Consider the following 16,852-nt stretch of genomic DNA (forward strand, 5'->3'; position numbering starts at 1 on the left):
TTCTTATTCCAGTTCAAACTAGGCCGAAAAGCTCGTGATATAAACGATGCGTTTGAACGAGGAACCACTATGGCACAACAATGGCGAACGTATGGCCCAACAGAGGTTAAAGAAATTTTGCAATGGTGACAAGAGCCTCGAAAATGAAGCCAGTCATGGCTGGCCGACAGCGGTTGATAACGAACATTTGAAAGCCTTAATTGAAGTTGATCCTCGCAAAACCACATGAGAAGTTACTGTTGAACTCGAGGTCGATCACTCAACAGTCGTTTGCCATTTAAAACAAATCGGGAAATCAAAAAAGTTGGATAAATGGGTGCCGCATGAATTGAACGATAATAAAAAAAAAAACACGTCATTTTGAGGTGTCTTCTACGCTCTTCCTGTGCAACAAAAATGATCCATTTCTTGAGCGGATTTTGACGTGTGATGAAAAATGGGTCCTCTACGACAACTGGCAACGTTTGGCACAGTAGCTGGATGCCTGAGAGCCTCCACAACACTTCTCGAAGCCGAAATTGCACTAAAAAAGGTTATGGTGATTGTTTGGTGGTCTGCGGTCGGTCTCATCCATCACAGCTTCTTGAATATGGGCGAAACGATTACGGCGGAGAAGTACTGTTGACAAATTGACAAAATGCACCAGAAGCTCCAACGTATGTGCCCGAGATTGGTCAATATGAAGAGACCAATTCTCCTGCATGACCACGCTCGCCCACATGTTGCTCAATTGACCCTGCAGAAGCTGAACGAATTGGGCTACAAGACTCTGCCTCATCCGCCATATTCACTAGACCTCTCACCCACTGATTATCACTTTTTCAAGCATCCCGACAACTTCCTGGAGCGAAAAATGCTTCAAAAGCCGAGTTGATGTCGAATCGGCCTTCAATGACTTCATTGCTTCCAGAACTCCGGATTTTTATACTAATGGGATTAATAAACCTGTTTATTGTTGGCAAAAATGTGTCGATTCTAATTGTTCTTATTTCGATTAATAAAGTTTGTTATGAAAGAAGTTATGATCTTTTGAAGTTGAATCTCAATAAACGACATTATTTTTGCAACAACCTATTATTATTATTATTATTATTATTATTATTATTATTATTATTATTATTATTATTATTATTTAGTCATTAGGAGTAATCACACAGGCCATCATCAAAGATTTCTCTTTGAGGACAACTTGTGACGTTCTCTGGAGTCTCAGATTTCCAGTACTCTCTACAGCTTTCGATACCTTTGTAAATGAATTTGCATTATCGTAACAACCACTTACCAATGATTTCTTGTTGGCACCGACCATTGGTCCTCACTGGAATTTGGGTGGCAATAAGACTCCCCAAAGTCCCTGTCCTCTTTGCACTTATCCAATAAAACTCTGGTTAGTGCTTTCTCTCCTCAGTCTTTCCATCCTCCTTGACCCTCCTCGCTTATTTGGTGTGGAGCCAATTTATGGTCACACACACACACACACACACACACACACACACACACACACACACACACACACACAGGGGAGAGGGCAGGGGCTCAGGGGGGTATTATTATTATTATTATTATTATTATTGTTATTATTATTATTATATGGTAGTGTCAAATTTTCGATGTTTTTAGTTGGAATTTTTTTCTTTTAACATCAGGTCAATTCTCTTGACTTTAGACATTCAAGATGTACCTTAACACCTTCGCCGTTCCTAACAGGCAATCTTTTTTGCAGCATTGGAAAAGAAATTGTCTCGTGAATCGGTTTAAGTCATTCATGATGGCTTCTCATTATGGTCCCAAGCGTTGCAATCACAATGGAAATCATCTTGACTCCTTTACATTTCCAGAGTCTAGCTAATTCCCAGTTCAGATCTTGATATTTATTGATTTTTTCATGATCTTTCTCTTGCATTCTGGTATTGAAACAGCAGGCTATATCAGTGATTGAGCAAGTATTCTTGTTTTTGTGTAGAAAAATTATGTCAGGCTTGAAATGTTCAAGGACCTTATCAGTTTATATGTGTATGCCCCAAACAAGTTTGACATTGTCGTTTTCCTGTACACCTTTCGGTTTATGCTCATATCACTTCTTGTGGTCTAATCCATTTGCATATATTCCAGTGTAGAACCTGAGCAACTTTGTTGTGTCTCCATTTTTGTATATTGATGTCGCGCTAGAATAGGGTATTTTGAGATAGTATGTACTAATGTTTTTTTCATTTCAGTATAAAAAACAAAAAAACGGCACATCGGTGATTTTTGCGGTTTTGTCGACGTAGTGTTTGAGGGAGTGCGAGTGGGGTGTTCCTGGGCTACCATTAATGTGCTCTCAATAGTTCTTTCAAGTTCACCCCTGACCTACCAATTCCAGCTGTCATTATCTCTAAATTTAGTATTCTTGAAGAATACACTTCTTTCCAAATAATTCCCCACCCCTCTCTCTTGCAACCAATAACTTTTTTTCCAATCCTGATTTTATTATCTTTTTCACTTCACGAGGAAGAATTTCAGAAATATTTTTAGTTAGATTTCCTTCCTCTATACTATTCACGTCTTCAACACCCAATCACTTTCTTTTCTATGTAGATACAATCGATCTACATACCTTTTCTTAGCAAAAGCCTCATAAATTGTAAGCATTTTACGTGTTTTTGTGTCTAATTGTTTTAATTTATCTACATTCCAATCAACTATACTAGCAGTATATCGAATGATAGTTACTGCTCTGGCATTGATCGCATTTATTGTATTCTGACTGTGGGTGTGCGATTTAAGAATAACCCTTAATCTTCTGTTATAATGGGCTGTGACCTGTTTTTCATTTTCATGTTCTTAATCTTATTGGCTTTCAGTATCCTCAAGTATTTGTAGCCTTTCTCACTACTGCTACTATTACTACAACTACTATTGTTATTATTATTATTATTGTTGTTGTTATTATTATTATTATTGGCTCACAAGGACCTTTCACACAGGTCCTCAGAGGTCTTTCCCTGTAAACAGCCTGTGGTGTTCACTGGAAGCTGAGTGACAACAAGTCTTCCCAGGTTTCCGGTACTCTCCATCTCTTTCGATAACATTTGCAAATAAATTTGCATTATCGCAACAGCTGCTTGCCATTGATTTCTCGTTGGCAGCAGCTTTTGGTCTTTGCTGGGATTTGAGTGGCAATAAGCCTTCCCAAGGTCCCAGTTCTCTTCGCACTTATTCGGCTGAGGTCTGGTCAGTTTATCGGTCTTTCCTTCCTCCTTGACTCTATTTGGTTATTTGGTCTCGGTCCTTTTTTAGGGGTGGCGGTGATGTGGCAATGGGGGTGGGGTTGGGTTAGAGAACTTATAAATATACGGTTTTAGTGTTCTTGGTTCCATGTGGTGTTTCATGTTTTGCTTTGCAGCGTTTTGTCTGGCCTGCACTTGTTGCTCCTGTGTGTAAGTTTCCACATTCAAGGGTTTTCTTAATATTTCATCTGTTTTCATGATTGTTGTTCGTCGTATTTTTCCAGTCATTCCTCTCATTCCAATTTCTCCTATTCTTTTTTCAAAGTTTTTCGGGATAGTTCCTAGTACTCCTACTATTATAGGTATTATTTTGATTATTATTATTTTGATTATTATTATTATTATTTTGATCATCATCATCATCATCATCATCATCATCATCATCATCATCATCATCATCATCATCATCATCATCATCATCATCATCATCATCATCATCATCATCATCATCATCATCATCATCATCATCATCATCATCATCATCATCATCATCATCATCATCATCATCATCATCATCATCATCATCATCATCATCATCATCATCATCATCATCATCATCATCATCATCATCATCATCATCATCATCATCATCATCATCATCATCATCATCATCATCATCATCATCATCATCATCATCATCATCATCATCATCATCATCATCATCATCATCATCATCATCATCATCATCATCATCATCATCATCATCATCATCATCATCATCATCATCATCATCATCATCATCATATTATTATTATTATTATTATTATTATTATTATTATTATTATTATTATTATTATTATTATTATTATTATTATTATTATTATTATTATTATTATTATTATTATTATTATTATTATTATTGACTAGGGGTCCTCACACAGTTCACCATGAGAGATTACTCACTGACAAGAACCGGTGGTGTTCCCTGGAGTCTAGGTGACAACAAGTCCCCTCGGATTTCCAGTACCCGCCACCTCTTTCAATAATCTTTGCAAACGAATTTGCATTATCGCAACAGTTGCTTACCATTGACTTCTTACTGGCAATGATCATGAGTCTTCACTGAAATTTGAGTGGCAATAAGCCTCTCTAAGGTCTAATTCCTTTTCGCATTCATCCAGTCGAGGTCTGTTCAGTGCTTTCTCTCCTCGGTCTTTAAATTCTCCTTTTTCTCTCCGTTCTCCTCCTCCTCATTATTATTATTATTATTATTATTATTATTATTATTATTATTATTATTATTAAAAATCTTAAAATTAGTACCTTTTAATTATGTATTATTGTTATACACATATAAATTAACTTAAATAAATTGCACGATTTAACAGGACACTAACAAAGTTATTGTGCTCTTATTAACACTTGTAGAGCCCCGAACATAGTGCCTAGTCTGTTTTATGATCGATGTATTTAATTAAAATAAGGCTATCAGATAAATCATTGAGCACTTAATATTAGTGAAAAACAAAATGTTTCAGCCAGTTCCAAATGCTAACACACACACACACACACACACACACACACACACACACACACACACACACACACACACACACACATAAAGTTAAAGATATTCAAGAGGGAAGACTTATGAATTAAAACGAGGTTATTAAGAGTGCTCAATAAAAAAGAGAAAAATATAATATTTTTATTTATATAGACAAATATTACATAGTCGCTACACTGAACACGCTAATGTTATGGACAATTGGTTGGCAAGAACCAAAAGCCCTCGTACGGTGACGTAATAAAACTTTTGTGCCACTGAAGGCGACTGGTGGCACATAAGCTATATTACGTCTCCTGACGAGGACTTTTGGTTCTTGGCAACCAATTTTCCGAAACATTAGCATGTTCAGTGTAGCAACTATGTAATATTTGTCTATATAAATAAAAATATTATATATATATATATATATATATGTGTGTGTGTGTGTGTGTGTGTGTGTGTGTGTGTGTGTGTGTGTGTGCGTGAGGCTGAATTTTAAAACTGAATTGTCACCAAACTACACTGGTTAGAAATAGATTTGTAATTCCAAAGTCTCTGGACAACATTGATGGATTACGTTTTAGTAAAGAAACAATTGGTATTTGATATGACTGTTGCCGTCAATATTTATATATATATATATATATATATATATATATATATATATATATATATATACAGACAGACAGACAGAGAGAAAGCATAGATAGATAGATAGATAGATAGATAGATAATTAGATAGGGTTTTAACAATGAAACCATGGTATGATTGATGCATTCAATACACTTGCGTGTGTGTGTGTGTGTGTGTGTGTGTGTATGCGTGTGTGTGGAGAAAGAGAGAGAGAGAGAGAGAGAGAGAGAGAGAGAGAGAGAGAGAGAGAGAGAGAGAGAGAGGAGAGCGAGAAGTTGATTGAATGATCAAATAGCAAGAGAGAGATCTTACTGTGTATTTGGAAAATAAATTATTGTTGGGAATGAGAGAAGGGCTTACTAAGCATAAAAGTAGAAATTATAGTCAACTATTATTGACGTAAATGAGAAGCCACAATGCTACCAACAGCAATAGCAACAAACTACAACAGCAATAATAACAGCAGAAAGGCCATGGCATATGCTCTAGAGAAATTACACTTTGAGAAAGAGAGGTGGTGGTGGTGGTGGTGGTGGTGGTGGGGAATAGAGCTAAGGAGATAGATAGGAGATGAATAGATAGATAAACAGATCAGAAGTAAGACAAAAACGTGATAGAGAGAAAGAAAGAGAGATAGATAGAAATATAGTGATAAGAGAAAGAGGTAGATAGATAGATACATAGATAGATAGAGGTGTGTGTGTGAGAGAGAGACTGAGAGATAGATAGATAGATAGATAGATAGAGAGAGAGAGAGAGAGAGAGAGAGAGAGAGAGAGAGAGAGAGAGAGAGAGAGAGAGAGAGTGAGACGCTTCGTTGCATCAGTTTATGTGATTATTGTCATCAGAGAATGACGAACAGTCGAAATGACAAAAAAAAAGAAGAAGAAAAAAGAGAACTCAAGCCATACCGCCATGCTTTTATGATTTCTATTTTTGTTTTTGCTGTCTTTAACACCTGGTTACTAACTAGAAAATCTTACTAATGCCATTCACTTACACACGCACAGAAACAGACAGAAAGAAAGAGGAAAAAGAGAGAGAGAGAGAGAGCGTCCAATGAAATCATTTTTTCTAACAATAAGGAAGAAGAGCAGAAGCAGCAGCAACAACAACAACAGCAGCAACAGCAGCATGAACAACAGAAGCAGCAGCAGCAGCAACAGCAGCAGCCAATGCTAATCTCTATTTTTTTTTTTTAATTCTGCTGACTCCTTCCGTAAACGCAGGAAAATAAGACAAACAAATAAAACAAAAATGGCCGGAATACCATCTTTTTTTTTTCCTAATTTAAACCAAAAGAAGAAGAAAAATAAAGAAATTTCAGAATGACTACAGCAGAGACAAAGAAAAGATAACAGAAGATAAAGAAGAAATTGAAGATAGAAATAAAAAAAAAGGAGAATGAATGAGAGAAAGAAAGAAAGAAATTACACCCCATCCCCTTCGAACATAGTTGCATCAATTTTTTTTTCTTCATAAAATGAACTGAACAATCCGTAAAGGATTCAGAAAACCCATTCTTTTTTTGGTCCAAACCGTGGTAAAAAAATAAACTTGATTTGTTAAAAAAAAAAAAAAAAATGGACACTTTAAACCCGTCTCTAAAACCACCGTACCACACATAAAAGCGTTTGACAAAAAAAAATTATATATATATATATATATATATATATATATATATATATATATATATATATATATATATATATATATATATATATGATCCAAGTAAAAAATGAATAAATACACACGAGAGATGTTAGTGATTTCAAACATATAATTAAGGTAATATCACCCATGACAAAATACAAAATGCTTTAGTGGACCTAATTAGTCTTCTTTTTTTTTTTTTTTTTCAATTTCCAAATTTGTCTTCCCCAAACTTTCAGGAAAATTTTCTCCAATATAGACGAATTTAATAGCCAAAGGGTAAAGTGACAAAAATATGGGTGAAGGAAGAGTGGAGTGCAAAAAAAAAAAAAAAAAAAAAAAAAATGAAAAAAAAAAAATGAAAAAATGAAAAAGAAAATGTTAATTCGTTAAAAAAAAATGTCTAAGTCTAAATGTGACCTACATCGACACGACAGCGCATGCCCGAACCGACCTAATCATGCATTGGAACCAATAACAAGCGGTCATTGGCACCGGATTATACCAAGCAGAAAAGTTCACGGTTAACAAGCAAAAAATAAACTACCTTCATCTTGACCGTCATCCTTAACATTGTCATCCGTTGGACAGATATTCCCCTTTCTCTGACCGAACATGGTTTGGATTCTGGCCCAAGCCAATGCGAAACTGGACACTTCCACTTCTTGTTCCACTGTATCGGAACCAAACGCACCCAGGACCAGACCGATGAACAGGAAGAACAGCTACAAAGAAACAATACAACAATATTAAGGTAAAACAAACAGATTATCTGACAATCTATCTATCTATCTATCTATCTATCTATCTATCTATCTATATATATATATATATATATATATATATAGATAGATATATATAAAAGTGAACGTGTCTGTGTGTGTGTCTGTGTGTGTACATTTCCCTACGCAATAACTCTGTCAATTTTCAGTCTACAGACTCGAAATTTGATATACAGGGAACAAAGATTTGGGAAAATCTTTGTAATCCGTTTTCAGCCAGAAATTAAGGGGTCAAAGTTCAATGATTTGACCTTTGAGAACTCTACCAAACTCCTCCGACAATTTTGGGTATAAACAATTGAAATTTTAGATATAGGTTCCTTGGAAATGGATCTAGCTTAATAATTTGATTTGAGTGCAAAACAATAAATTGGAGTCAAAGTAAAAAAAAAATGACCTCTGCGGTCTCTACCAAATTACTCAGACAATTTCTGGTCTAAACATTTGAAATTTTACATAAAGTGTATTCAGAGATAGGGCAGGCTATTTAATCAGTTTGGGTCGAAAATTTTTAGTTACCAATATATAAATGTATGTATGTATGTATGTATGTATGTATGTATGTTTGCATGCCGGCCTAAAACTTTCGACAGAGACGACGGATTTTTATAAAATTAGTATCGTTTTGAAGTTGGACCTTTCAGACGACAAATATCGAAAATTTGGCTAAAAATATTAATTTCTTCACCTGCAATAGGGCACTTTTCAACACTTTTTTCGCCGATATTTTTAAAAGTCATCCTCTCCTTTCGATTGTCTAGCCTTAATTAAAACCTACGTCATTTCCGGTTTGACGGTGGTCATAACAGCAAAGACGTCATTTTTTCCCCCTCGTTCTTTTCCCCCTTCGGAGTACAGGTTTGAGCCTGCCTTCCTACTACCACTTACAAACACCCCGGCAACACCGGCCTGAAATGCTAGTATATATGCTCTGTCAATTTTCAGTCTACAGACTCGAAATTTGATATACAGGGTGCTGAGATTTGTGAAAGTCTTTGTGATCCGTTTTCAGCCAGAAATTTGGCTGTTAAGGGTCAAAGTTCAACGATTTAACCTTTGAGAACTCTACCAAACTCCTCCGACAATTTTGGGTATAAACAATTGAAATTTTAGATATAGGTTCCTTGAAAATGGATCTAACTTAATAATTTGATTTCAGTCCAAAACAATAAATGTTAAGGGGTTATAATAGGGGTCAAAGTTAAAAAAAATTTGATCTCTGCGGTCTATACCAAATTACTCAGACAATTTCTGGTCTAAACATTGGAATTTTTACATAAAGTGTATTCATTGATAGGGCAAGCTTTTAATCGGTTTGGGTCGAAAATTGGAGCTACAAATATATAAATCTATGTATGTATGTTCGCATGCCGGCCTAAAACTTTCGACAGAGGCGACGGATTTTCATAAGATCAGTATTGTTTTGAAGCTCGACCCTTCAGACGACAAATACCGAAAAATTAATTTCTGGGCACTTTTCTACAAGGAGGGGTTGCTTTTTTCGCTGATATTTTCGAAAATCATCCGATTGTCTAGCCTTAATTTAAACCTACGTCACCTCCGGTTTGGTGGTGGTCGTAACAGCAAAGACGTTATTCTTTTTCACCGTTCTTTTTCTCTTTCGCAGTATGGGTTCGAGCCTGCCTTCCTACTACCACTTTTTTTTTTTTCTTCAACACATACCTCCAAACACCTGGACAACGCCGGACACCCATGCTAGTATATATATATATATATATATATATATATATATATATATATATAGTAGCGACTATAATGTTCAAAACCGTATAGTTTTCGTTAGAAAAGTAGGTACACCTTTTTATCTAAGTTGTTTTAGATTCTATAATTTTCTGCAGATAATAAATACGAGAATAATTGTTATTGAAGCTGATAATAAAGAAATAATGAATGTTTTAGTGATTTATTGCAATTATTTATTTTAATAATTACAAGAAACCTTCTCAACTACCGATTGCTAGGACTAATGATACACTACCTGAAAGTACTTTATTCAAACTTCTCGGTTTAACATTCACAGACAATATGAATTGCAACAAATACATTGAGGCAATTGGCAAGGCTGCTGTGAAGAAGGTGGGCTCTCTCTACCGGGCTAGAAGGTTGCTCACACCTGCGAGTATCCTTTACCTCTACAAAGCCACTATTCGCCCAAGCATGTAGTATTGTCGCCACATCTAAGCGTGTACATCTGCCTCTTGCTCCTAGAGAGGGTTAAAAAAAAGAGTCACCAATTTAATAAGTCTCGCACTAGCAACCAAACTCCAACCTCTGTCCCATCGTCCAAATGTTTCACCTCTGCGCTTGTTTTACGAGTATTTTAATGGAATGTGCGCAGACGGACTCAAGACACTTGTACACCCTCGATATAGATACCCCTGACTAATTCGTCAAGTAGCAAAATCTCACCCCTACACTGTAAAGATCTTTAGATGCCATAAAATCTTCTACTCAAACAGCTTCTACCCTGAAACTGCTAGACTTTGGAATTCCCTTCCGGGTCTTTGCTTCCCGGCTTTACTGACATGCAGAAGTTCAAGTGTAATGTGAACAGATATCTCATTGCTCAACTCCCCACATGGTATCCTCGTAAATTTGGTCCCAAATAATAGACCTTTATCACAAAATGGCTCTGTGCCTTGTTTGGGGGGAAATAACAATAAAAAAAGAACAAAAAAAGGACAAAAAACAAAAAACAGAACCCCCCCCCCAAAAAAAAAACCAAACAAACAAAACAAAACAAACAAAAAACAAAAAAAACTCAAGATCAAAACAAAAACAACAAAAAAACCCAACAAAAATAAACAAAAAATTAAACAAAAAACAAAACAAACAAAAAAAAAACAAAAACAAAACAAAAAACAAAGCAAATAAAAACAAAACAAAACAACAACAACAACAACAACAACAACAACAATAACAAAAACCACAGGGTGGCCAAAATAATCAGAAAATTATTCCTGCTTCATGTTTTCTTTTATTTAACCGGCGAATTCTAATGGTTTGAGTTTGTTTACGTGACGTTCTGTTTGTCAAACATTATTAAAAAATATCCGCAGTGGACTTTGCTAAAATAATACCATCTACTCTGTTACCAATTCGTCAACATTATTAGGTTTCGAATGAAGGATAATCTAAATATTGGGGTTATTACAAAGATTGTAAACAAGTCAAAAAGTTAATTTATTTATTGCGGACTATTATCGTCATCTTTCTTAATTGTTATAGTCTGCAATAAATAAATTAATAAATAATACTCATCTCAATAAAGAATTCCAATCGAATAATATATAACGTCAAAAAGTGTTATTCACGGTATACTTAAGGTCTACAATGATTGTGGCTCGTTTGAAGAAAAAAATTGCAGACTTGATGTACGTGTTCCAGTTCATATCAGGAGTAAAGGTCAAGCCCAGAAGCTTGTCAAAACATTGAGCTTCACCTAGGCGAGAGCCATCACTTACAATTGATGCCAGATGGGGATCAGAGCGTTGATGGTGTAAAGATAGGTGCTTGGTTTTAGATGCATTAAAGGTAACCTGCCACGTCTTCCCCCACTGAACTACACGCTCGAGGTCAGAGGAGAGAGAATCAGAGAGAACTTTGTCATTTACAGCATTTGATGTTTTGCCGAAGATGGTCGAGTCATACGCATAGATGTCAACGAATGACTTAAGTATGTGTTTAGGGAGATCATTGATGTAGATCAGGAAGAGAGTTGGGCCCAGGATGGACCCCTGAGGGACTCCAGCATTAATACTGCAGGCCTCTGATTTTTGTCCATCGACCACTACTCTTATAAGCCTATTAGAAAGAAATGATTTAATGATTGAGAAAACATTTCCAGTTATACTGTAGCTGGAAATCTTATGAAGTAGGCCTTTATGCCATACCTTGTCGAAGGCCTTTGATATGTCAAGAGCGATTGCCCTAGAAAGATAGCCTTTGTCAAGAGATTCGCTAATCCTATGCGATATAACCGCTAGCATATCTGCGGTAGATCTTGCAGCAAAAAAAAAAAAAAAAAAGAATACCGACAAAGAGAGAAAATTGTGTTATAGTAAAGTTGGTTAAAAAGGGCCGATTTAAAACCGTTTCTCAAGAATTGCGCATCCAACTCGTAAAACCTTTTCCTAGAAAGACTGTGTCTTATCGTTTAGGTAAACATTAACTTTTGGCTAGAGCACGTGTACTGAAGCCACTGATATCCTCCAAGAATAAAAAGTATTGTCTCGCTTTTATAAACAAACACGTGGTGTGGTCTAAAAAAAAAAAAAAAAATGGCAAACGCTGCATTTCGGTGATGAATCTAAATTTTTGTTAATTGGAAAAACGTAGTAGGTGCCTTCACTAAGTTTCCAGATTTTTTTCTACATTTAAAATTGTCGCAGACGCTTGAAAATTCAACATGTTATTACTATACATTTTATGAGATGATTGACCAACTTTTGTGTTTTCAGGTTCAAATGAACAGCTACAACAGAAATTGGAATACACCCTACTAAAGCCTGAGTGTTACAGCTAGTGAATTTCAAAAATGCAATCTGAACTTAAGGACATTTTAGAAGAACGATATGCAATAACATTTTGTTTTAAACTTGGAAAAATGCCCCAGAAACGTATGGAATGCTTCAGACTGCATTTGACCCATCTTGCATGAATCGAGCATAAGTTTTTGAGTGGCATAAGAGATTCAAGGAAAGCAGGGAGTCTGTGAGTGATGATGAGAGGTGTGGTAGATGTAAGGAAGTCAGAACACCAGAATTGATTGGCCAAATAAAGAATTTCATGGATAAGAACCGTCGTATGTCTATAGAGACATAAAGTGCGCAGTTTGATGTCAGTGTGGCAACTGTACACATGAGTATTCACGAGGTACTGCAGATACCGAAGGTTTGCACAAAGTTTGTCCCAAGGTGCTGTCCACAATCCTTGTCACTATTTGACCAAGATGAGCATCAAGACAGTTCCTCACTCTCTCTATAGTCGAGGTCTTGTTCCCTGTGACCTTTGGTTATACCCTAAGCTCAAAGAAAACCTTAGAGGCTGTCGTTATGAGACAACTGAGGAGATAAAAGCGGCTGTGATGAAGGGTCATTGACACGCTCACGCAAGAGAACTTCCATGGGGTCTTCCAGAAGTTGTTGGAATGGTATAACAACTAAATTTCAGACGGAGGAGATTACTTCGACGGGGACTAGAGTTTCATGTGCTATCGATAAAAGTGCCCATACGAAAAAAGTTTGGAAACTTATTGAAGGCTAGTCTTAAATTCAGTAGAGGAAGTGTCATGGTTTGGAGGATGATATCTGGAGATGGTGTGGGCATCTTTGGTACGATTACAAGGAAAGGTAAATACAGGAGTTAATAAACAACTTGTGAAATATTATGTTGTGCTTGTGCTGAGAAATTCAACTGAGCAACCTTCCATATTTATGCAAAACAATGTTCCATGTCACAAGGCTAAGGTAGTCATGAATTTTCTCAAGGCAGAAAATGTTATTGTTATGGATTGGCTTCCTCAAAGCCCAGATCTTAATCCTATGGAAAATGCGTGGAAGACTCTAGGACAATGTTCTAAATCCCAAAATCCCCAAAACAGCAGAGCAATTATGGAATGGAATAATATCACTCTGTAAGATATCAATAAATTTCTTCATCCAGCCGAAGATGTCAGAGGTTGATTGAAGCTAAAGGATTTCACACTTAAATATTAAATTTTCTGTATTTTCTGTCATATTTCATAGATCAATTGACAAAAAACTCAGAGAAACCATGCATGTTACCTCAAGATGCCTGAATTCAACCCCAACACAATGGCTATCAGTAGCAACTACAATTGCACCACCCCACATAAAGAGGGAAGAGGCAACTCAAAAATGGATTCAAAACGTCGAGGACTTATCAATCCAACAAATTTTAAAAGATGACTCAGATACCTGCAAACTCAAGTCCCGAAAGTCCTTCCACAACTCCAAAATCAAAAAATTTGACCCAGTTGAGATATGGAAGGAAAACATCATTGAAAGCTCAACTTTGCGCTTCCCAGGTTTTGCTGCAAATAGTAGGAAGCAGTGGGTAGCCGCAAACTGAATCGGAACAAGACACTGCAGGACTGCAGTAAACAAACACAAGTAGAGATAAAGACTCCCCAATATGACACAAACTGCAAGGAAGCCCTTTATCCACCCACTCAGAACACAGACCACCTGATCATACACTATTCAATCCCCTGACTGAAAAGAGGTTATATGAAAGCCCATCTATCTGAAGACGTTTACGTTTTCTCAGACTGGCTAAAAAGTAGAGGTAAAGAAGTCTAAGCCATACGATACTACTACTACTACTACTACTACTACTACTACTACTACTACTGTCATATTTCAGTATCTTGTCTATTTTCAATTGTTCTGATCATTTTGGTTTTGCAGTAAATCACTTTTTATTATTATCATCTCAACACCATAATTTCACAGAATAATTATCTATATTATTTGGTGAAAATTATAGAATTAAAAACAACTTAGAAAAAAAGTTATACCTACTTTTCTGACGATCGTTCGGAACATTATGGCCGCCACTATATATATATATATATATATATATATATATATATATATATATATATATATATATAAGAAAAGTATCCACACACACACACAAACACATACACACACACTCACACGCACACACACACACACACACACTCACACACGCACGCACACACACACACACACACACACACACACACACACACACACACACACACACACGCACACAGAGTTTATATAGATGTTTTTTGCTTGCACCGATTTGACTGATAAATCTTCAACCTCATTCAAATGCATACTGAATCTGCATGTTTTTTTTTAATTTTTAATTTTTATTTTTTTACAAAAGAGTAACCACTTATCAAAGCCCGGAAGCCACTCAGAGATAAAAGTTAATGAGTGTACGGTAGTCAATCGGATCAAAATAACGACAGAGCAGAGACAGACTCGCAACTCTCTTCTGTGGAAAAGACGTTGCAAGGAAGAGAAAAGGGCATCTCGTACTACTGTTATGGTGTAAATGTTGGAAAGAATAACGGGAAGGATCGGAAACAAATGAATAATATATTAAACAGAAAATACAGAAACGATGTTAGTTGAGTGGGAATTTTACTCAACTGAAGGACAAAGTAAAGTTACGACTGTTTCTCCCTCTAAATCTTAGGTTCAGCTGGTCACTGGAAGTGATGTCAGGAATGGTCCATTGTCAAAATCTGTAGAGATGCCACCCTAATAGCTACAAAATCTATTTTGAACTTTTACAAGGCCGAATAAGGTGTTTCTAGCAGCTCCTACCCAAATGTGGCAACAGGGCTCCATCCTAGTCCATACTTGACTCTTATTCAGGTTGAGATTTGCATCGACAGTGAGATATCTACTGGAGTGATAGAATTATCCCACCATTTTTCCAACAACCTTGGCGATAGATTTGATGTACGTGTTGTATTTCAGATCAGGAGTAAAGGTCAGACACAGAAGCTTGTCAAAATATGGAGCTTCTTCAAGAGGAGAGCCATTCATTTCAATTGATGCCAGATGGGGATCAGAGCATCGATGATGGAAAGATAGAAGCTTGGTTTTAGATGCATTAAAATTAACCAGTCACTTCTTTCTCCATTGTACCATATCCTCAAAATCAGAGGAAAAAGAATCAGAGAGAACTTGGTCATTTACGGTTTTTGAAGTGTTCCCATAGACGGTAGTGTCGTCAGCATAAATGTCTACGAATGATCTGAAAATGTGATTTGGGAGATCATTGATGTAGATCAGGAAGAGAGTTGGGCTCAGGACGTGATCGAGAATCTGCATGAAATTTCGAATGGAACATTTATTTAATCCACGAGGTTAGCTTGTTCTTGTTTCGTCAGCCATTACGCTTGGTTAAATTCTCTTTTAGCAATAATTTCTTGAATTAAAAAAAAAAGGATATCAGTAATATTGTTTTTTAACGAACAAACGCCGTCTTTTATTATCTCTGAGAATCATGCAATGTTATTGCTTGCGCCATGAGTCGGCCATCCGTGTTATAGAGCATCGATTATATGCTAGGTGGTTCATTTTTGCATGGCTATGTTTTAAAGTTCACACATAAAACAAAACAAAAAAAGCAAATACAAAAAATAAAGCCAAATTGTTGAGAGAAACTAACACACATAAATATAGAGTGAATGCAAAAGAAAATGTTACTTACTGTTTTTCCAAACACAGTTACTGGAATGAAGATGAGAAAGCACAAACCATTGCAGGCACGCATGCAATCGTACATCGGTTCAATCCATTCTCCACATAAGATTCGAAAAACCATCATAAATGAATGGAGAAAGTCGTTGAAGTTCCACCTATAATAAAAATAAGAATTACACGTCTAGATTACAAGAATTATATATACACTACATATAGACCAATACAAAAACACACATGCGCACGCACACACACACACACACACACACACACACACACACACACACACACACACACACACACACCCTACCCTATGCACCCAGTTGACCAAGTATCAACGTGCCCTCACCTCCACTCAAGTAAGAGTAAAAAAGGAAAACAATGAGAAAAAACAAAGAAAGATAAGTAGAAACACAAAAAGAGGGAGGGAGAAAGAGAGAGAAAGGGAGAGAGAGAGAGAGAGAGAGAGAGAGCGAAACATACGACAGCAGTGACCACAGTCCACCCCAACGAACCAGTAATAAAATATGAACATACGAATGAAGAGTAGAATCATTTACACATGTTTCCACCGCTCGGGAACATTTCAAATGAACTACGAAATACGCTTTTACATTTTAAACACATCTTGAGTATATTCTAAATATTTTACATTTAAAATAATTTCTAAAGAGGACGCTTCACAGAACGTCTGAAACGCGTTAAAAACTATTTTAATGATTTAAAAACATTATTACAATGATCTAAACATAATTTTCAATGAAAAAGCAAAA

The 16,852-nt window shown here is 36.2% G+C and overlaps 1 protein-coding gene across 4 annotated transcripts in view; it reads right to left on the minus strand.

Moving 5' to 3' along the window:
* Positions 1-16,852, minus strand: part of LOC145277923 (sodium channel protein 1 brain-like) — a 1,166,286-nt gene that overhangs the window by 182,512 nt on the left and 966,922 nt on the right. For all 4 annotated transcript variants that reach the window (XM_080129995.1, XM_080129992.1, XM_080129994.1 and 1 more), the window contains 2 exons: positions 16,090-16,237; positions 7,593-7,770 (listed from right to left, as the gene is read on the minus strand). In XM_080129995.1, the coding sequence (XP_079986121.1) occupies positions 7,593-7,770; positions 16,090-16,237 (326 nt within the window). The remainder of the gene's footprint in view (positions 1-7,592; positions 7,771-16,089; positions 16,238-16,852) is intronic.

Source organism: Euprymna scolopes, chromosome 6 (genome assembly GCF_053919585.1).
Source record: "Euprymna scolopes isolate OS-2025 chromosome 6, ASM5391958v1, whole genome shotgun sequence".
Taxonomy (NCBI): Eukaryota; Metazoa; Mollusca; class Cephalopoda; order Sepiida; family Sepiolidae; genus Euprymna; species Euprymna scolopes.